Source organism: Mirounga leonina, unplaced genomic scaffold, assembly GCF_011800145.1.
Source record: "Mirounga leonina isolate KUSES-001 unplaced genomic scaffold, KU_Mleo_1.0 Mir_454, whole genome shotgun sequence".
NCBI classification, from domain to species: domain Eukaryota; kingdom Metazoa; phylum Chordata; class Mammalia; order Carnivora; family Phocidae; genus Mirounga; species Mirounga leonina.
The window spans coordinates 6905132-6927616 of record NW_023270763.1 but is presented as its reverse complement, the minus strand read 5'-3'; the positions used below and the strand labels follow the sequence as shown (position 1 = coordinate 6927616).

The 22485-nt window shown below is 44.7% G+C and overlaps 1 protein-coding gene across 7 annotated transcripts in view; it reads left to right on the top strand.

Annotated features, from left to right (window-relative positions):
- The window catches only part of LOC117999400 (NXPE family member 3-like), a 62250-nt gene extending 41073 nt beyond the window's left edge, over positions 1 to 21177 (top strand). For all 7 annotated transcript variants that reach the window (XM_034988478.1, XM_034988477.1, XM_034988473.1 and 4 more), the window contains 5 exons: positions 5053 to 5167; positions 11811 to 12535; positions 17206 to 17279; positions 17386 to 17598; positions 19323 to 21177. In XM_034988478.1, the coding sequence (XP_034844369.1) occupies positions 5072 to 5167; positions 11811 to 12535; positions 17206 to 17279; positions 17386 to 17598; positions 19323 to 19855 (1641 nt within the window). In that variant the 5' untranslated portion in view covers positions 5053 to 5071 and the 3' untranslated portion in view covers positions 19856 to 21177. The remainder of the gene's footprint in view (positions 1 to 5052; positions 5168 to 11810; positions 12536 to 17205; positions 17280 to 17385; positions 17599 to 19322) is intronic.
- The last annotated feature ends 1308 nt before the right edge of the window (positions 21178 to 22485 follow it).

Genomic DNA, 22485 nt, shown 5'->3' with positions numbered 1-22485 from the left:
GATTCCTAGGTCTCCCAACAGCCCCAAGAAGTCAGTGCAGAGGAGAACATAAGCGCCTTCCTAAAGGAGGAGCTGGAGGGGGAGGAATAAAAGAGTAGGCAGCAGTTGCTTTGTGAAGCTGGGGAAGAGATACCTGGCTCTGTCCCAAGTGAAAGTCTCTTACTAGATTTGCCTTAGATTTGATAAGATGTTGAGTAAACATGATGTGGTAATAATCTGGAAGCAGATGCCTGACTGTAGGATGACTGCATTTATTAGAGCAGTGCCAGTAGCTCTTAGATTTTTTTTAATTTTTAAAAAGACTTTATTAATTAATTAATTAATTTATTTATTTATTTGAGAGAGAGAGAGAGAGAGCAAGCACAAGGGGGGAGAGGGGCAGAGGAGAGGGAGAAGCAGATTCCCCTGCTGAGCAGGGAGCCTGACGTGGGCCTCGATGCCAGACCACGGGATCATGACCTGAGCCGAAGGCAGACATTTAACTGGCTGAGCCACCTAGGCACCCCAGTTCTTAGATTTTTAAGGAAGTCTGTCCAACATTATAGGTACAAGAAAGCAGGACTGGAGTTTCTAGGTGCTTGATGAAGGTGAAGGAGGTGTGTGGGTGAATAGAATTGAGGGTCAAGTCCTCACATTTCAAGAAAAGAGATGGAATGGGAATGTATCTGGAGTTTGCTAATAGCCATTGGGGAACTGAATCTCTTTCATGCACTTCCCCCTGCCTCCCATCTTCATTTGGGCAGAAGCTAAAAATCTGCCAGGTGTCTTGTGTTCCTGCTATTACTGTTATTACTGTTATTATTGCTTCACATTTTTATGGGGCCTCATATTTTTTTTTCTTTTTTAGAGAGAGAGTAGAGGGGAAGGGCAGAGGGAGAGGGAGAGAGAGAGAGAGAATCCCAAGCAGGCTCCATGCTCAGTACAGAGCCTGACGTGGGACTTGATCTAATGACCCTGAGATCATGACCTGAGCCAAAATCAAGAGTCAGATGCTCAACTGACTGAGCCACCCAGGCGCCTCTGGGGCCTCATAATTTTAATTGCACTTGCATATTATATATTCACTTGGTCTCCACATGAGCACTGTTGGAGACAATAATATGGAAAATTATAATGACATTGGTAACACCACTCACTGGCTTTATTGCTTTGGCCTAGGGCTCTTTGCTGTTCTGGATTAGACAACAGGCAGAAATTAATGCAGACAGTTGAGGTGCCTGAGTGGGTCAGTCAGTGAAGCGTCCACCTCTTGATTTTAGCTCAGGTATTGATCTCAGGGTGGTGAGTTCAAGCCCCATGTTTAAATCAATCAATTAATTAATTAATGCAGAAGGTCAAGAAGAATCTCAGTTTATCCTCAGCTTGATGGTCCCCCATCCTACCCAACAGCCAGGTTGCCACTGCATCTGGCAGAATGAGCTCTTTACCATTCCCAGGATTCATGCTGGACAGTGGAAGGCCTGGTTCTCAAGCTCCAGGCCAGGTTTCCAGTGGAGGTATCTCTCTCTGGCTGTAGACAACTTGAAAGAGCCCCAAGCCCATGTGCCCTATATAAGTAGTCCTCTAGGCCCTCCCTTGGCTTTGCTCCTGGGCCACCTGGTCCTTCTTTAGCCCCTGCCTCAAGTCCTTGGTCCTCTCCGACTTAAATATGTCACCAGCCCCAAGGCAGTACTTAGGGGTATGCCTATCTTTGCCCTCACTTAATCCTGTCTTTTCTTGGGATCTAGCCTCAATGGAAGAGGAAGGGAATTCCTCCCAAAAAGTGCACTTTTTATTTCCACAGTTAAAATGTGATTGTATAGGAGCACCTGGGTGGCTCAGTCCGTTGAGCATCCGACACTGGATTTCAGCTCAGGTCATGATCTCAGGGTTATGAGATTAAGCCCTGTGTTGGGCTCCATGCTGGACGAGCCTGCTTGAGATTCTCTCTTTCCCTCTCCTTCTGCCCCTCCCTCAATGCTCTCTCTTTCTCTTAAAAAAAAAGATCATATAAATAACACATGCTTTTTATTTGAATTTGAGTAACACATGGAAATATAAAGAGGAAAATAAAAGACACCTGAAATCTCATTGCCTTGAGAGATAACTAACAGTTTGGTGACCATCCTTTCAAGAACCTCTTTATTCATTCAGGTGTACACGTGTATAGTTTTACATGAATGGGATCATATCACATATACTTTGTGTGCATGTGTGTGTGTGTGCACGCCCGTGCGTTTTAAGTCATGAATTTCTTTCTCCCTATCTCTTCTTCCTAAATGAACACCCTATCCCCCTGTTTCTGTCCTACATATGATCAATATTATTATCTGCTGTGTACCCTTCTATATTCTTCATATCCAATTGCTATCATACAGATATATATGTATATTTATGTATCTGTGATTATATAATATGCATATACTTTATAAATAAATAGGTTTTTTTCTTGGTTTTGAAATGTGATATACTTTAATCCATACTTTCTTTCATCACCTTGCTTTTCTTTTTTAAGATTTATTTATTTCAGAGAGAGAGAGAGCACACAAGCTAGAGGGGCAGAGGGAGAGAACCTCAAGCAGACTCCACAGAGCACCAATCCCAAACCATGAGATCATGACCCAAGCCAAAACCAAGAGTCAGACTCTCAGCTGACTGCACCACCCAGGCTCCTGACCTTGCTTTTCTTATTTAGTAATACCTTATGTTCACACTTCCAAGTTACCCACTGTAATTCTATTCCATATCAACATTTCATTTCATAACATGGTAGAATCCCCCAAATGATACACATATGTTTGGTTTCCAGTCGGGACCACTGTGAACAATGCTGCAATAAATATCCTGTTCCTTTCAAATAAGTTCTTTTATTTCTCTAGGATAGCTATCTAAGAGCCAGAACTGCTGGTTCAAAAGTATATGCATTTTAAATATTAATAGATATGGCCAGATTGCCTTCCAAAAAGGCTTGAACACTTCAAAGTTTCACGAGCATAATTTCTTTTTCTCCTTTCATTTCCTCCACATTCCAGGCAGAAATAGAGAATTATTTCTCATTGTTGTTTTAATTTATAGTTTTCTGGCTTCAAATGAATTTAAGCATCTGTTCCTATGGCTGGCTGTTTGGCAAATTGACTATGACTTTTGCCCCTTTGTCTATGAGATTGTTCATCTTTTTCTAATCAATTTGTAAGAGTTCTTTGTATATTATAGAAGTTGTGGTGGAGAGAACACTTCTTCCCCACTTTTGATGTTTCCACCTAGGAGGGACAGACATTAGTGTAATGTTTCTGTCAGCTCTAAACTCTTCATTCATTTCCCTTCTGGGGTAGAGAGACTGAATCTGACTGGTGAGTTTGGGAGGAGAGGTTGGATGTGGTAAGCCCAGACCCTTCTTATCTGTGTTTTCTGGGAGTGAGATGTCACTCAGAGTATATGTTCTTAATTGCACTCCACTGTCTTTTAATTGGTGAGTTTAACCTATTGACATTTATTGCAATGACTGTATAAATTAGGACTTGTTTCTTCTGTTTTATTTCAAATTTCCCATTTATCATACTTTCTTTTTTTCTCCTTCCCTACTTTCCAATGGATGAATCAAATTTTTTTCCTGATGTTTTAAACATTTTTACATTCTATTTTTAGTCTTATATTCATTACTTGTACTTATGTTTACCTACCTCTATTGATGTCTTATGTTTACTTACCCCTTATTGATTTTAACATAGTACTGGAGGTAGTGAGGGAAAATAAGTAAGAAAGTGAAATAAAAAGCATGTAGATTTGAAAGGAAGAAGTAAAACTCTCTATTTTCCAGATGACATGAACTTGTATAAATAAAATTCTAAGGAATACACTAAAAACTATTAGAGCTGATAAACAAGTTCAACAAGGGTGCAAGAATCAAGATTAATACGCAAAAATAAATTATATTCCTAAACACTATGAGTGAACAATCCAAACATAAAATTTTAAAACAATTTCATTCATAATAGCATCAAAAAGAAGTATATCATTATCTGTATATTCCCCTTTGAACAATACAAATACTTTAGTATACTCTCACATCCCCTAATCTTACCCTATCCACCATCTCCACTATGTTGATATTGTGTAAAATTTAGTTATGAATTATATGGATATACATGTTTTTCTTTTCTTCTCTCTAGTCCCTATTTTTTCTCCTTTTTATTGAGGTATAGTTTGCATATGGTCAGTTGCACAGATTTGTGTATAACTAATTTGGACAAATATATGTAATATGTAAAACCATCGCCCAATTCAAGATAAAGGACATTTCCAGAATGTCCCTCATGCTCCCTTATGGTCAGCCCCTTCCACCAGAGCCAACTGCTATTATGATTTCTATCACCATAGATTAGTTTGCCTCTTCTAGAATTTCTTACTAAGGGGTGCCTGGGTGGCTCAGTCAATCAAGTATCCAACTCTTGATTTAGGCGCAGGTCATGATCTCAAGGTCCTGGGATCAAACCCCGCATCCAGCTCCATGCTCAGCAGGGAGTCTGCTAGAGATACTCTCTCCCTCTCCTTCTGCTCCTCCCCCTGCTTGCACTGTCTCTCTAAAATAAATAAATAAATCTTAAAAAAAGAATTTAGAATTTCATGCTAAAAGAATCATGTAATATGTGCCTTTTGTGTTTTGCTTTTTTCACTCAACCTTGTATTTTTGACAGTCGTTCATGTTGTTGCATTTATCAGTAGTCGTTTTCTTTTTCTTGCTAGTTGTTATTCAATTGTATGAACATACCAAAACTTGCTTATCTAATCTTCCACTGGTGGATATTTGCGTTTTCTTTTTCAGTTTGGGAATATTATGAATAAAACTGCTATGAATATTCTCATATGTTTCTTGTGGACATAAATAGAATTGCTGGATCATAATTGCTCCAAGGGTGTGCTGGAACTTCTCCACTAGACACCTGAACTTTTACAAAAGCCCTCTCATCCACAGTGACTGTCATTATTGGTCTTGATAGGGGAGACAGTAGAAAACTCTTATTTCACCATGTTTATAATGACACTCCTTCTGATTTTACACTTTTACCTATCTAGGGTCTTGATCACCTACCAGATGTCTAGTAAACAACTCCAGGCTCCCACAGACCTATTCATCAGACAGTTCAAGTGGCACATGACTGTGGTTGTGGGATCAGTCATTGCAATTTGTGTAAGTATATTTCCTTCCACTTGTCTCTGTCTGTCCATAAAGCTTGAACCAACTGCTTTCATCTAGGAGAAGGAGACTGAGGGAAGCTCTCCATTTTGTTATCCTTTTTTCCTCTTTGTAATCCAGAAACAGAAATGACAAAGAGGGACAAGCTCTTAGAAAAAGAATGAGCAAATTATATCAGGTAGGGGTAGCTGTAATGGAGTCCAAAACATTAGCCCAAAAAGCAGTTTGCTTGAGGGGAAGATGGAAACTTGAGCTATCCATGCTTTCTCTTTCCCCAATGTGCTATATTTCTGCTCCAGCTTATGTGGCTCCTTTCTAGTTCTTAAAACTGAGATAGCCTCCATACCTTGTCTCTAAGGATACCCTGCTCTCCCTCTCTACCTCTGTGCATATGTAGAAGTTTTTTTTTCCCCTTGGTTCTGCTGAAAAAGAGTTGAATTCTTCAAAAAGAAGCTTTACCAGGAATAAACAGGGAAAAAGGTAAAAGAAACCTTAAATATATAAATCTGTGTATTTACAAAGGACAAATCATTTATGTTAAGCTAAATAACAACTGTCTTCAAACTGAGTTGCTTCTACAGCTCCTTTTTCTGGGTGTTCAAAGTTTTTGTCATTTAGCCTGGGATAAGTTCATGTTGTTGCTATGACTAGTTCTGGTGAAACTGAGAATCTCTTCTTGAGCATCCTTTCTTGTTTTGGGTTCTTTATCAGAGAACAGGAGATGATAATTCAGTAGAAAAGTGCTGTCTTAGAATAGAGTGTATATTTTAGGGATATGATCCTGACAGAGGAAAAGATTACCCCAAGAGATGGCATTTCCTCATATCACTATAAACCCTTGGTGTTTATGGAAGAGGGCAGTCAAGAGGGGTGGCAGCTGGGCAAGAGCAGGAAAAGTTTGGGAAATTGGTTTCATACAAGGAAATCAGGTAAGTAAGTAAATGCATTCAGGATAATGAGAAACCAGTTTCTCATTGTTGAAGGAGTTACAGATATGGAAAGGGGAAGACTAGAATAGACCCTGAGGTGTTGAACTGGAATTGAAGGGATAAAGGGAGTTATTTTATAATGTTAAAAAGGAGCAATTCACCAACCCATCAAGAGGACATAACAGACCTGTTTATGCACCTCATAGCAGAGTTTCAATATATATGAAACAAAAACTTGTAGAACTTCAAATAAAAATAGATTCACAATTAGAAATTTCAGTATCCCTTCATCCATAATTGAAAGCACAGGTCAACAGAAAATAAGTTAACAGAAGATTTGAACCAACTTGACCCAATTGTGTCATTTATAGAACACTCCTCACAACAGCAGAATACACATTCTTTTCAAGTGCACATGGAATGCTTACCAAAATAGATTAAATTCTGAATCATAAAACAAATCTAAATAAATTAAAAATATTTCAAATCAAGCAAAACTCTGTTATCTGACTACATTTAAAATACATTAGAAATCAGGGTGTCTGGTTGGCTCAGTCGGTTAAATATCTCAGCGCAGAGTCTGCTTCTCCCTCTCCCTTTCCCTCTGCCCCTCCCCCCACTCATGCTCTCTCTATCTCTGTCTCTCAAATAAGTAAAATCTTTAAAAATCAATCAATAACATTCAAAATCAATAACAGAGATTTCTAGAAAATCCCCCCAATATTTGGAAACTAGATAATATCTAAATAGTCCATGGGTCAAAGGAAAAATCTTAAAGGAAATTATGAAGTATTTTGAATGGATGGAAAATAAAAACAGACCTATTAATTTTGTGGGATACTCAAAGGGAAATTTATAGCACTAAACACCTTTGTCAGAAAAGATCTCAAATCAATGAACTCAGTTTCTACCTTAAGAAACTGAAAAAGAAGAGCAAATTAAGCCCTATGTTAGCAGGAAAAATATATATATCAAAACAGAAATAAATAAAATAGAAAACAAAAACATTATGGAAAATAAATTGAAACCTGGTTCTGTGAGAAGATCGATAAAACTGATAAACCTCTAAAAAAAAATAAAAATAAATTTTAAAAACCCCTGATAAACCTCTAGTCTAAAATCATGAGGAAAAAAGAATAAAGACAAAAAATATCAACATTAGGAAAGCAAGGCGTATCTCAATAAGTATTCTACAGATATTAAAATAATGAGACACTATGAACAAATGTAAGCCAGTAAATTTGACAACTTTGATGTAATAGACAAATTCCTTAAAAGATACAAACAACAAAAGATGACTCAAAAAGCAATATAGGGGCACCTGGGTGGCTCAGTCGTTAAGCGTCTGCCTTGGGCTCAGATCATGATCCCGGGGTCCTGGGATCGAGCCCCACATCGGGCTCCCTGCTCGGTGGGAAGCCTGCTTCTCCCTCTCCCACTCCCCTTGCTTGTGTTCCCTCTCTCGCTGTGTCTCTCTCTGTCAAATAAATAAATAAAATCTTTTTAAAAAAAAAGATTAAAAAAAAAAGCAATATATAGCCTGAATAGCCCTATATCTATTATAGAAATTGAATTAGTGGTTAAAAAACCTTCCTGGAAGAACACGTCATTACCAAGTGGAGTTTATCCCAAGTGTGCAAGGCTGATTCAACATTCAAACATCAGTAAATATAATTTACCACTTTAAAGGCCTAAGGGAAAAAAATATATGATCATCTCAATAGATGCAGAAAAAGCATTTGATGAAATTCAACATCTATTCATTATTAAAAGTCTTAGCAAAGGAGAAATAGAAGAGAATTCACTTAACTTGGGAGAGGGAATCTACTTAATCATATGTAATGGTTAAAGACTGAATGCTTTTCCCAGGGATCTAGAATATGGCATGGATATCTGCTTTCAGCACTCCCCTTACACATTGTACTGGAAGTCTTAACCAGTGCAATAAGGCAAGGGGGAAAATGGTATACAGATTGGAAAGGAAGTAATAACTCCCTTTCTATTCACAGAAGACATTATTTCTCATTTAGAAACCCCCAAGAAATCTCCAAAAGTCTCCTAGAATTAATAAATATGTTCAGCAAGTTCACAAGGAAAAGGTCAATATACAAATCAATTGTATTTCTATATATGAACAATTAACAATTGGAAACAAAAAAATTTTTAAATACCATTTCCAGTAGCACCCCCTAAAAAAGAGAGAAATACTTAGATATAGATGTTATAAAGTATGTGCAAGATCTATACACAGAAAACTACAAAACACTGATGAAATAAATCAAAGAAGACCTAAATAAATTAAGAGATATACCATGTTAATGGAGTAGAGAGTCAACATTGCAGATATGTCACTTATGGGGGGCGGGAAATGTCATTTAAAAAGAAAACCTTAAGTAGAAAATATTAAATCACGAAGCGAATTTAGGATAGTTAAATGATATAAAACCAATATATAAAAATCAACTATTTCTATATACTAGCAGTAAACAGATGGAAGGCTTATGGGTGGGGGCTTTTCAATGTAGGGTGATTGGGCCTGCTGGTTTAATGGAGAACCCATATGTTAGTACCAACAGGTCTTTCCTCTCAGACAGGTCAGATCCTCAGAGAAATTTTCCAGGATTCTGATTTGAGGTTGGTGGCCTATGCTTAGCTGTCAGTTTTCTAGGAGTTGAGTCTGGGAAGAAGGCGGGAGGTGAGGTTTGGGAAGGTAGGGAAGAGCTAAGCATTCAATATGTAATCATGCCACTCCCTGGGAAGGGCTCCCCAGACTTCATTTTCCATGGTCCTTGGCTTCATCATCTGGGAAGTTTCTCCTTATCCATAGTCCACCTTGGTCACATCTGAAGTGGACAATGAAGAGGTGATATCTAGTTTAACAAAGGACTGTCAATTATCTGTTAAATACCTTTTTCTAAAAACAGAATCTCTAAGCCAGGACTTTTTTGTTTTTCTGGAGAGCTGGTTTACTAGCACATTACCTCAGAGATCTCTGAGTTTCAGGGAACATAGGCCCTTACCCAAATCCCAAGCCCGCCAGTTGAATTATAACTGGTCTCAACCAATCATGATAATGTCCTTCTCCTAGCTCTGGTGGCCAACTGACCGCTGATAATGACATAAGCCAAAGTGTTCTGGGTGGGGCTTTCGGGAAAATGTTTGCTTTCCTAATTTAAAGGAGAAAATCCACCAAGCAGTTTCCCATTCCCCATTTTACTTGCTGGCACATGGACATGCGCACCGGAGGTACAGCCATCTTGCACCAAGTCAACATAATAAGGACAGCAGATGGATCTGGATCCTTGCTGACATTGTTGGAGCCACTAAACAGCCCGTGATGTCCTATTCCTGGACATCTCATTACGTAAGAAAAACAAAACCATCATTCTTAAGCCATTCTGGTTGGCTCTTCTGTAACCATTCCTAGCTCCTATAAATAATGTAGTTGAGCATCTTTGTCTGATGTTTATTTTTTTTTATTTAAAGATTTTTATTTATTTATTTGACAGACAGAGACACAGTGAGAGAGGAAATACAAGCAGGGGGAGTGGGAGAGGGAGAAGCAGGCTTCCCACCGAGCAGGGAGCCCGATGTGGGGCTCGATCCCAGGACCCTGGAACCATGACCTGAGCAGAAGGCAAATGCTTAACGACTGAGCCACCCAGGCGCCCCTCTGATGTTTATTTTCTTTTATAGTTCCCCTTCTGTAACATGCCTATTCATATACTTTGCCCATTTCTCCCCTGGACTATTAATTGTATTCATGTTGATTTGTGGTCATTACTATCTTCTGGGCATTAATCCTTTGTCTGTTATATATGTTGTAAATATCATATTTTGTCAATTCCAAGATGTGCATTTTTTCATATTTGAACATCTCCAAAACTGAGACGAGTCATATAAATTATAGTCTCTCATATTGCAGTCAGTAGGGGGCAGAGTTGGCATTGCTGTTGTCATAACCTCAGGCTTGAAGTTTAGACTCTAACTTGCTCAGATCCCTACCAAGGCCATGGGCGGGGTGCTAGCAATGTCATGTGGTCTGTAAATTTTACAGTAGTAAAATATTTTAACCTCAATCTGTTAAGGTCATGTATCTTTCTATTACAACTTCCTCAACGTCAGGTGATATTGGAGTGGTTGGTCACAGGCATTTTTTTAGAGCCTGTTAAGAGAAATTTGAGCTGAGGAACATTTAGTTGTGATGTAATGTGGTTTGCAGTCATTCTTGGGTATAGCTAAGTTGTAGCTAATTGTCTTGGTATAGGAATGGCTTCCAGGAATACTCCTCCCCACACTGTGCCAACCCAGCATCACCACATAAAGAAGCAGCCAGAAATCCTATCATGATATGAATGTTCCTATGACACCCAGTACCAATAGTGGAGGTATTGGAGGAGAAACAAATCTGAAACAGCATATTGCAAGATGGCCGACACACCTCCAGACACTGAATGCACATCTCAGGTGGAAATAAAATAGAGGTGGCCCCAGCTTTATTCGTCTTTTTGTTAGGTGAGTGACAGCTGTCTCAGATTATCTCTCATCAGACCTCTCCTGGTATCTTATTAGCCAGAACTGAAAAACTCTCAAGAAGACTGGGGAAGTGTGGAATGTGAATGTCACGACTGGCTCAAGCCAATAACAGTATCCTGCATGATAATTATCACATTTGGCTATATTCTGTCCCAAACAAAAATGGGATATTGGCTAGGCAACCAATAGTGTCTGTCACAAACACCCTCCCCAAGTCTAAACCTAAGGAAACCTGCTTGCAGGAGAGCCCAGATCTGCCCAAGAGACGCACTTACACAGCATCACTGTCTCACATACACAGGCCCTGAGAGTTTAGAATGAAGGAAGAACGAGAACAAGGAAGAAGAGCCTCCAGGGCCAACAGGACTCCCAAACTATCACTGCACCAGACCCACACCCACCGAAGTCAGAAAGTGATAGCAAAATCTCACCCCTCTGAGCAGTTAACCCAGGAAACAATGTTCCCAGAACCTAATACAATGCAACCTCTGGTTTTGCCAAAGAACAAAGCTGAGCTTCAGAGGTAGCTGAAGGCAAGTCAGTAGGCAAAGTAGAGAAAAGCTTCTTGGTTTTGGCCCCACCAGAGGTTGGTCTGCACTGGTTGTCTGAAGTCCGCGAGCTATGAACTTAAATTCTGTTGGGACATTTCCCCCCACTGAGGGTGATTGTGTCCTGTGCATACTCTAGCAGTAGGGAAAATCCACTTCTGCATGTTTCCTCCTCTTCCAGAGAATGGGGTGTGGGACATTCCCTTCTTTTTGAAAAATGGAAATGTGTAATAGCAAAACCTTCATCATCAGATCTTGCTTGAAGGGCCCATCTTCCCCAGATCATGTGTGTTTGAAACATCTCAATTTCCCATTCCCCTTTAAGTTCCATAGTCCTGATATCCAACTGCTGTGTAAGGTGTGGGTTCTATAAATGATACAACCTTGAGAAATACAGCAAAACCCACAGACATATGGTTTTAAACAAGAGTTGGTATCTGCATATGTGTGTGGTGGCTCTGACACCAGCTTTGGTTCAGAAGCAACATGAGGTAGGGCAGGTAGGATTCCTGCCTGAGACCTACCAGGCAGAGGAGAACTGAGTCTGGTTAACTGACAATGCCTTCCCAGAAAAAAGGTGAAGAGACACAAACCACTGGCAGGTTCCTCTTTCTCTACCCACAGATCTTGTACATCAGAGTTTCCTGGCATGACACCACTGTTCCTCTGCCCCCACAGCCCCACCCACCCCGCAAGTCTTCTGGCTCTCTCCCCCAGGAGCTCTCGGACCTGACCCATCTTCTGCACTGGCCTCCCACCCTGGGAGATGGGGGGGACCTTTTGGCCTCCACCAGTCCCCAGACCTCCACCTACCACCTGAGGGGACCTCCCCAGGCCAGCTACACCCTGGGAGGCTACCTGGAGGCCATTCTTGTCGCAAGAGACCACTGGGGCAGGCCCAAGACCCATGGTGGGGATCTGTTTCGGGCACAACTCCTGGGTCCCTACCTGAAGGCAGGAGTCCCTGGAGATATCCAGGATCTGGAGAATGGCACCTACCTGTTGTCCTTCCCCCTGCTCTGGGCTGGACAGGCCCAGGTGCAAGTGCGGCTGATCCACTCCAGCGAGGCAGTCAGAGTCCTGCGGAGAATCTGGAGAGACCAGTGGGCCACGGTCGATTTCACGGGCTATTTCCGAGGACCCACAGGATATGAAGAAATTGTGACTTGCAATGTTAACCCCCTGCTAACTGGGGAGGAAGAATCTACCTGTCACTACAGGGATGAAGATTCTGGTGAGCTCTGGTTCTGTGCTCGACCCCCCACCCTGCCCTGCGACTCACTGGTAGGGCATTCAAGTGGACATTATTGGAATGTGACCACACCACACGAGGAGGCCCTGCTGGCATGGTAAGAAACCCAGCATCATCTGGGATGTCTGCCCCCACCCCTGAACCCTGGTCCCTGTGATTTTTCTGCCTGAGCCACTACCCTTATTCATCTGTTCCCCTCTGTTAAACATGTTTCCTTCTGCACGACAGGTCTCCTACTAAGTGCTGATTACTTTTTTTTTTTTTTTAGATTTTATTTATTTATTCATGAGAGACAGGGAGAGAGAGAGAGAGAGGCAGAAGCAGGCTCCCTGCTGAGCAGGGAGCCCGATGCGAGACTCAATCCCAGGACCCTGGGATCATGACCTGAGCCGAAAGCAGACGCTTAACCATCTGAGCCACCCAGGCGCCCAAGTGCTGACTACTTTTATGTAATGGTCAGCATCCCTGCCCTCTACAAGCTTTCAGTGAGGAGACTCATGGCTTTTGAAAACACAGTGTGATGAGTACTTATGTGTGCACGGAGTGGTGTGAGGGCATGGAGAAGGGGCACCCCACCTGGCAGGTCATGCAGGTGGCAACTTAGCTAAGCTTAAAGGAGAACCATGGACCTCTGGCAAAAGAAAAGGATTCCAGGCCTTGCTGCTCTTCTGATGGCCCTTGTAAGGAGAGATGTGCTGCTGAAATTACCAGCATATGTGGTCAGGGAGTATGGAGGATGGATGTGACCTCCCTGAGTAAGAGGGGAGCAGAGCCTGCAGCCTGGAAACTGGGAATGGCTGAGAACTGTCCTCAGTCTTGGGGGAGCAAGGCTCCCTGGGGGGACAGAGAATGGGAGTTGGGGAGGGGAGACACAGCAAACAGCCTGGCTCACTGTGAGCCCTACTGTCCCTAAGATCTGAGGCGTGGTGGGAACAGAGAGACCCCAAGGGAAGGGAGGCATTTTGAGAGACCCCAAGGAGGAGGGAGGCATTTTTTAAGGTGGGAGACCTGGATATCTGGTCTCCAGCAGGGAGAGTAGGGGATGGAGGCAAAAACAGGGTCCTAGAAGATGGCTGGGTGGGGGCAGAGCAGGGGTGAGAGGACACCCCTACTGAGTGGGGGGAGAGAAGAGCCAGAGGTGTTCTAGGGGAGGGCTGGCCACTGGGATGGATGCTGCTTTGCAGCCCCAAGGAGCACGGAAGTTCTCACTGGCTGCCAGGAGGACGGGAGGGGGTGAGCCAAGCTGGAGACGCCCGAGCTGCCAGGGTGCCTGCCGGCCCCACAAGACGCTCATTTCTGGGAGGCTCTCGGTAGCTCAGTCTGGGGAATTCCACTAACATTGACTTCCTGGCATGAGAATTTAGCGCCAGGAAACCTTGGTGTTTCCAGACCAATTCTTACACTGCCTTTGGTCAGAAAAGGAGAACCACACATCCTTTTTGCATTGGTCGATTAAAAATAACTCTAATGCTAAATACAGGAGCCATCTCAAGACGTCACTCGGGGTACAGTCCTGAAGTCTCTGGAGTGAGTGTGTGGGTTCTGATCCCAGCTCCACCTGCTCCGACTTGCTGGCTCCTATCCGTGTGATCTCTGGGAAGTCACTTAACCTTTCTGTTCTCTCATCCGCAGAGGGGAATAATGATAGTACTTCCCTCATAGACTTGTGGTAAAGAACAAATACATTAATGTGTGTAAAGTGCTTAGAACAGGGACAGCATATAGTGGCTCTGTTGGCTCTTACAATCTTGTCCCAATTGTTTTGCTGCTGTTGAGTGGCCCCTGCTCTGTCGGACATTGTCCAAAGGCCTGGAGATCCTGGGGATGGGAGAGCAGGGCAGAAGCAGACCCGTCCCATGGGAACCAACAGTGTGCTGATAGAAGACAGGTGTTAAAGAGATAACCACACATGTGGCAAATGTGTAGTGGACGTGAATTTGCAGCCCCAAGGTCAGGTGTTTTCTTTACATCGACTTTAATCCCATCCGAGGACCCGTGCAGCTGGGTGGTGGCAAGAGCTCCCTCACCCAAGGTCCTGCAAAGAAACTGACACCTTGGCCATCTGGGGTCCATCCTTAGTCCTCTGTCCACACTGGTCACCCCAAAGTGCCCACTGTCCAAACTTGTGTAATCTTGGGGGCTCTGCTGGGAGGGAAGGCATCTCCACCTGGGTCCAGAGTCCGTGGGACCATCCTTCACCTGCTTCCTGAAGCTGTCACCTCTAGGGGGCACTAGGGCCCTGACACTCAAGGAAGGCCATACGCAGGCATTTTTCTAGATTGTGGGAATATTCTCATCCCCTCTCCCCCGAGAAGCAAATTCTCCTCTCCTCCTCAGACACAATCCCTTCAAGCAGTCCATTCCTTCATTCAGCAAATGCATGCCGAGCACCTTCTACATGCATGCTCCCACTGGAGGCACTGGGAATCCAGCACCATTTACCCTGCTCTGGTAAAGCTTACTTAAGACAGGAGGGAGGGTCAGAAACAATAAACATGGCAATAAGTAAATAGTATATAGACTGTTAGAAGGAGATAACGTGAGGGGCGCCTGGGTGGCTCAGTTGGTTGAGCGACTGCCTTCGGCTCAGGTCATGATCCTGGAGTCCCGGGATCGAGTCCCGCATCGGGCTCCCTGTTTGGCAGGGAGTCTGCTTCTCCCTCTGACCCTCCTCCCTCTCATGCTCTCTGTCTCTCGTTCTCTCTCTCTCAAATAAATAAATAAAATCTTTAAAAAAAAAAAAAGGAGATAACGTGCTAGGGGAAATTTAAAATACACAGGAGGTGAGGATTAGGAGTATGATGGGGATAGGTTGCAGTGTTAAATAGGGCATCAGGGTAGACCTCATTAAGAAGGTGACATCTGAGCAAAGACTTGAAGGGGATGAGAGATTTGACCCAGGATATAACCGAGAGAAGAGGTTTAAGGCAGAGAAAATGCTGTGGTGTCCCTGGTGTGTCTGAGGAACAGCAAGGAAGTCAAATAGCTGAGATGGGGCAAAGGACAGGGAGGTGGCACATGAAGACCAGTGGCGTTAAGGGAAGGACATGGCATGACCAGGAAGCGCTCTGTAAGCACGGTAATTTTTGCTGTGAGTGAAAAGGGAGTCACTGAAGGATTTTAAGCAGAAGATAGGCATCCCTGATCACATTTTTAAAGGGTCTCTCAGACCGTTGTATTGAGAATGGATTGCAGGTTAAGGGAGAATCAGGGAGACTGAAAGGTGGGAGGCCTTTGCTTCAGGTTGCAGTAGTAAAGGTGTCTAAAGTGATTCATTTCTGGGTATATTCTGAAGGCAGTACCCATAAGATGTCCTGAGAGAAAACGGAATGTGCCAAAAAGTGAGAGCTCACAGATGAGTGTGAGGTCTGGGGCCTGCTCACATGGAAGGACAGTTGCCATCAGCTGGAGTGAGAAAGCGGCAGGTGGGGTGTGGGGAGGTGGGGGTGGAGAGGGGGAGTTTGATCACGTGCATTAGACACCAAGTGGAGATGTTGAGCAGATGGCTAGACTCACAAACCTGGAATTTGGCAGAGAAGACTGGGTTGCAGATCTTGGCTGAGTGAGACCACCAAGGGAGGGAGTGTGATCCGGAAAGGAGGAGCAAGGGCTGAGCCTGGAGCCTTGGGAGAAGGGGGCTCACACAAGAGGCTACTTACTAGGGGAGGGAAGGGTCCCAGGGATCAGGGGGTGACTGCTGGTCTGATGATGGTCAAGGAGAATCCAACAGGAGTGGGCTCAATGAGACCAAGAGGAGAGTCAGCACTTCTTGCAAAAGGCTCCAAGCCTCTTCCCATACGAATCATGGTTTTTTTTGTTGTTGTTTGTTGTTATTTTTAAGAGAAAGAGAGAGAGAGAGCATTGGTGGGGGGGAGGGAGAAAGAGAGTCTTAAGCAGGCTCCACCACACTCAGTGCAGAGCCCAACTTGGGGCTCAATCTCATGACACTGAGATCATGACCTGAGCTGAAATCGGATGCCTAACCAGTTGAGCCACCCAGGCGCCTCTGACTCATGTTTTTAATTTCCTGTATTTTTGTGATGCTTTGATGTCTTGGGGCCTTGTGAACCTAGGGAGGGGTCACCCCTCCCAGGGTTAGCTAGCTCCTAGAGATAGCAAACAACTTGCCTTGAGCACAACCACCCAATCCTGAGTGCATACCACCACCCTGCCTCCTTTTATCAGGCTCCTACAGTCTGGGCCAACACCCCCTACCTGAAATTAGAATCTACCCATATAGCCCAGAGTCTGCTGACGTTATTCACATGATCCAATCCTAAGCCTCCTCAGCTGCTTACCCTTCCTTGCCTGTTCCTTCCTGTGAAAATCACAACAAAGGTTTTTGCCCTTTGCCCTTGCTCCCTCTGCCCCCGACTGACCCTGGTGCTTCTCCATGTGCCCCTGCCTCTTAGGAACTCTGGGTAACACCTTATCTTTCTCATGGCCATCATCTCCTGATCTGTTGGCCTCACCATACCTAAATAAAACCAAAACCCTGGGTACATTTTAAAACAGCTCTGCTTTCTGCACTGACGGAATCCCCGAGGCAAAGAACCTGGATCCTGGATCCCTGAACAACTCCAGCTTCCAATCCCTCTCCTGCCCTCAGGCCCTCAGTACCTCCCAGGAGCCCTGACACTGGACAGATGCCCTTGACTTTGAGAACTTCCTTTCCTCCAAAAAGCCCCATCTCACCTCAGCCCAGGATTCCTTCTCATCACACATTCCCATTAAGGGCTCCCCTCTTGCCAATTGGTTTCTCTTCAGGAATGTGACAGACAAGGTCCTCCCTCAGGGTATTTCTCCAATCTGGGTGGCCAAGGAGAGCAACAAGAGTCTGGGTAAGTGACACTGGGGCTTGTAGAAAAGGCAGCACTTATTCCATGCCTGTGGCTTTAGACTCTTCTGTACCCACAGATTGCTTTGCTTACAAATGATTATTTACAGTTCTATCCCCTCAACAACCGTGCCACCCTGGGATCCCGGGCCCAAAGCCCTCTGGCTTCTATCACCGAGCTGTGTGGCACTCATTGTCCTGCTCTGGCCGCTCCTTCTCCACTGTTGACAGCATCCTGGGCTGCCTGGCTGGCCACATCGTCCACATGATGGGGGACTCCACGCTTCGGCAGTGGTGGGAGTACCTGCGTGACACCGTGCCCTGTGAGTGACCATGCGGGGAGAGGGCAGGGCTCCTAGGAGAAAGAGAGAAGATCCAGGGCTTTGAGAAGGCAGAGAACATTTCAGGAGAAGGACCTGAAGGATACCTGTGGAAGGACCGGATACCTGGGTTTGGGGCAGAAATAGGGATGGGGAACAGGGTGCCCAGATTACACATAATCTCATCAATTAGGTCGGTGATGGGAGGCTCTAACAGGAGGGGGGATGTGTTTGAAGAACGATGAGTACATAACCTTAGCTAGAAGTGAGGATTTGCCAGAGGCGGGGGGGATACTGGAGGAATAGAGTTGGAATTTAAGAAAAGTACTGTAGGGAAACCAGGGGTTTATCTTGTGACACTGGGGAGACACTGAATGTTTTCAGAGTTTTCAGTTTGTTGGATTGATTGGATCAAAAAAGGAGAGTCCACAGACCAGTTATAAGACAACTGCAGGTCAGTGTGCAGGCTGGTGAGAGACTAAACTGGCACAGCAGTGAAGGAGCTCTCCTACTGGAGGAGCTGACAGCTTATTGACTGACTGCTTCTAGAGAGAGGGGAGATGATCAGGTAACTAGGGATAACAGGAAATGAACTCAAAATGGAAGTCACTGGCGTGCCTGACTGGATGTGCGAGCAAGGGACAGCAGTGGGAGAAGATGGTGTATTTACTTTATATTCTTCATACTGGCTTGAAGAGGTGAGGAGGGGTCTTCTGGAGAGCGTGTACATGAGACTTTTGAACACATAGGATTTTGGAACTGAATTGAGATATCTGAGCTTCAGACAGTATTTCGTATTTATTCCCTGGAGGATAGAAGTCAAAAGAAGTGAGTGTCATGCAGGGTCAGTCCCATCTGAGCCTCCAGCTTCTGGGCACAGATTCTACAATATAACATAACATGGGTTAAGGAATATGCTTGATCGGGGAGTGGGGGAAATGAGAGCTCCAGTTCCAACCAATTTGATGGTTAGGCAACCTCAAGTGACCTCCTAGGGTCACTTTGGGACAGTTCTGCACATGGCAGGTGGAGTAGGTGACTTTCTTAAGCAATAGATGTTTCTGAAGATGAACAGAAGCTCATGACAGAATGTTGGGAAAACCAGATCCTCTGCTGGCTGATTTGCACCTTCCTGTGAAATAGAAAAAGGTGCCCCCTGCGCCCACAGAGCCCTGAAGCACAAAGTGGGGCAAGCAGGCAGGGACTTTGTGCAAAGAAAGGAGGGGCCTTTTCCTGCAGGTGTGTCTAGCTCTCTATCAAGGCACACAACTGAGTGGACAGACCAGATGTCAGAAGCCTCTGGCCGCCGGCTGGCCACGATGCGCAAGGACATAAACTGGACAGCCTTGACTCTCTAGCCTGGGGCAAGTCTTCATCCAGGGGTGGCCGAAGGGAGCTGATGGATGAATCCGAGTTGAAGTGCTGGGTCAGAAAGAAGACTGCAGAGGGTGACAACATACTGCTAAGAAAGGCGGGGGCATCCAAAGGAACATCAATGAGACAAAATGCTCCAGGGGGCTAGGGAGGCTCAGGACTGAGAATGGGTCTTGGGACTTGGTAACTGGGAGGTCACTGGTGATATTACAGATTAGGGAGAGCACAACCAGCTGATTGGGCCAGAGGCTACTTTTGTCCTAAGAGGAAAATGATGCTAGATCTTTTGTGTTTTTAAATGGGGAAGTACAGTCCTATATTAACCCCTGAGCCTCCTCTTGTCCTCCCCACAGCCCTGAAGCCTGTGGATCTACACGCCACATATCAGACGGGGCCCCTGATGGCAGTGGAGACCACTCGGGGCATCGTGCTGCACTGGCGGGCCCACAGCTGGCCCCTGCGCTCCCTGCGCACACCAGTGGCCTCCCTGCACTCTGTGGTCCGGGAGCTAGGGGGCCTGGCCGGGGGCCCCCACACAGTGGTGGTGCTGGGCCTGGGCTCCCACTTCACCACCTTTCCCCCATCTGTCTTTGTGCAACGACTCGCGGGGATCAGGGCAGCGGTGGCTGCGCTGCTGGCCCGGGAGCCCCGCACTCTCGTGGTCATCAAGCTGGCCAACACTGGCTACAAGTCCGTGTATGGCAGTGACTGGTTCACCCTCCAGGTGAACCGGCTTCTCCGAGCTGCCTTTGCTGACCTCCGTGTGGCCTTTGTGGACGCCTGGGAGATGACCTCCAGTCTGGCCCTGCCCGACAGGATCCACCCAGGGCGGCTTATCGTCCGCAGTGAAGTCAACTTCTTCCTGTCCTTCATTTGCCCCACTTGAGTGCTTCTGCAGGTCCTGAGCTGTCTGGATGGAGAAGCTGATGGGATGATCAAGCCTGGAAGCCCTTCCCTTCAGCTGCCCTCACCTCTTCTCTTACTTTATTAATGCCCAGGCCATATATCAACCAGCAAGAATTGGGAATGTGCGTCGTGGCCGGTGAGGGAAGCCTGGCAGTGGTCCAGCAACATCTATCACATCCGTGCATATAAGGATTGTCATTTTATGTGCCAGAGTCTCCATTTAGAGTGTCAACGAGCCTTGCAAAAATATGAGAGGGATTCTATTTCAGTTCATCAGAGCCACCCTAGTGGGGAGCCCAACAATATATATATATATATAAAGACTTTTATGGATTGATTTATAAAATAAAATATCTCCTGGTTATAAAAGTAATACATGCTTTTTGTAGAAAATTTTAAAAAGTACCAAAAAATTAACAATGAAAATAAAAATCACCTAGAATCCCATGGTTGGGAGATAATCACTGTTAAAATACCTATATTTTCAATAATTTCTCAATGCATAAAAAAAAGAAAATCTATCCCTCCTCCTTTTGTTTTATTTACTTGAGATATACATGATGAGTTTATTCTGAGGTTCTAATGACACTAAAGAGGATTTTGGTGTGCCCTTGGTCAGTCCAGATCCTTCGAGAGGCAAGTGTCAAGACAGGAGTAGAAGAGCAAAGTTGTTTAGAGGAAACATCTATGAGAGATAATGCAGAGGAAGCTAGGTGAAGCTGGGAGAGCTCATCAGACTGGATGTAAGGTTGACTTGGAGTAAAGAAGAGAGGAAGGAAGATCCGGTAGAAGCATGCTAGACCCCAGTGCAGGCTAAGGGAATTTTGGCACGACCAGTGGGAAGTCCTTGAATCAAAGTTGACCATCAGAGGAATCCTGCATGTCCCAGGAAGGGGCCAGCCTCAGTATCCCTGCCATACTCCACCACTGGCTAGTAGCAGCCCATGGCAAGAGCGGCCTCCCTGTGAGGGATGTCAGAGGATAGCAGCTGGGGCCCTTGGTCAAGTATGAGCCCTATAGTCTACCACAAAGGGAACAAACATTTCAAATATGTCATAACTCAGGAAATATAGTTGATTTTCTAAAGGAATGACGAAAGTCAAACTTCAGTCAAACAAGAGATTACTGATTTGATCCAGCAATTCCACTTCTGGGTATTTATCTGAAGGAAAGGAAAACACTAGCTCATAAATATATCTGTACCCCCACCTTCACTGAATGCAGCATTATTTACAATAGCCAAGATATGGAAGCAACCTAAGTGTCCACCAGTGGATGAATGGATAAAGAAAATGTGGTGTAGGGGCGCCTGGGTGACTCAGTTGGTTAAGCGACTGCGTTCGGCTCAGGTCATGATCTCAGGGTCCTGGGATCGAGCCCCGAATATCGGGCTCCTGGCTTGGCGGGAAGCCTGCTTCTCCCTTTCCCACTCCCCCTGCTTGTGTTCCCTCTCGCTGTCTCTCTCTCTCTCTGTCAAATAAATAAATAAAATCTTAAAAAAAAAAAAGAAAAGAAAATGTGGTGTATATGAGACAGTCAAGGACCATGGAAACAAGGCACTCCGGTGGACTCTTACCTTTTTTCTGCAGAGCATGAACCAAGGAGCGAACCCAGACCGCTTCAAACTGATCTGAGATTGGATGGTTGCCAAAATTGACCTTTCACTGACTTCCCTCCTCATTTTAATGCTAAAAAACATGCCCAGAGGTGGAGACTTAACATGCAAATAAAAGTCCAGTGTATGAAGAAGGATGTTCTGTCAACTGCACCTGCATGCCCACTTTCCTGGGATTCCCTGCCTGGACATTCTTTTTTCATACTTTTTTTTTTTTTTAAGATTTTATTTGAGAGAGAGAGACACAGCGAGAGAGGGAACACAAGCAAGGGGAGTGGGAGAGGGAGAAGCAGGCTTCCTGCTGAACAGGGAGCCCGATGCGGGGCTCGATGCAGGGCTCGATCCCAGGACCCTGGGATCATGACCTGAGCCGAAGGCAGACCCTGAACGACTGAGCCACCCAGGCGCCCCCTGCCTGGACATTCTTGAGCATCATTCCTTTTTCCCACCTCGGCCCCTTGAAAACTTTCCCTGGCTATTGTTTGGAAAACCAGTCTGATACCTTAGTGTGACTGTGTCTCCCTCCGGTGGCAGCTGCTGTCCCAATAAAGCCTTGCCTGTACCTTTAAATTTGGGGTCCAGCCTCATTTCTACCATAGCTGGGTCCAAGGACCAGAGTCTGGTAATGAGTCTGGTAATGTATATACACAATGGAATATTAATCAGCCATAAGAAAGAAAGAAATCCTGCCATTTGCAACAATATGGTTGGATTTTGAGGGCATTATGCTTAGTGAAATGCACCAGACAGAGAAAGACAAATGCTAAATGATCTTACTTACATGTGGAATCAGAAAAAACAAACAACAACAAACAAACTCATATGGAGAACAAAGCGGTGGTTGCCAGAGGTGGGGAAGGGGGCACCATGGGTGGAGGGGGTCAAAAAGTAGAAACTTCCAGCTATAAGATAAATAAGTCCTGGGGATATAATATACATCATGGTGACTCTGGTTCATAATACTGTATTATATATATGAACACAGTTAAGAGTAG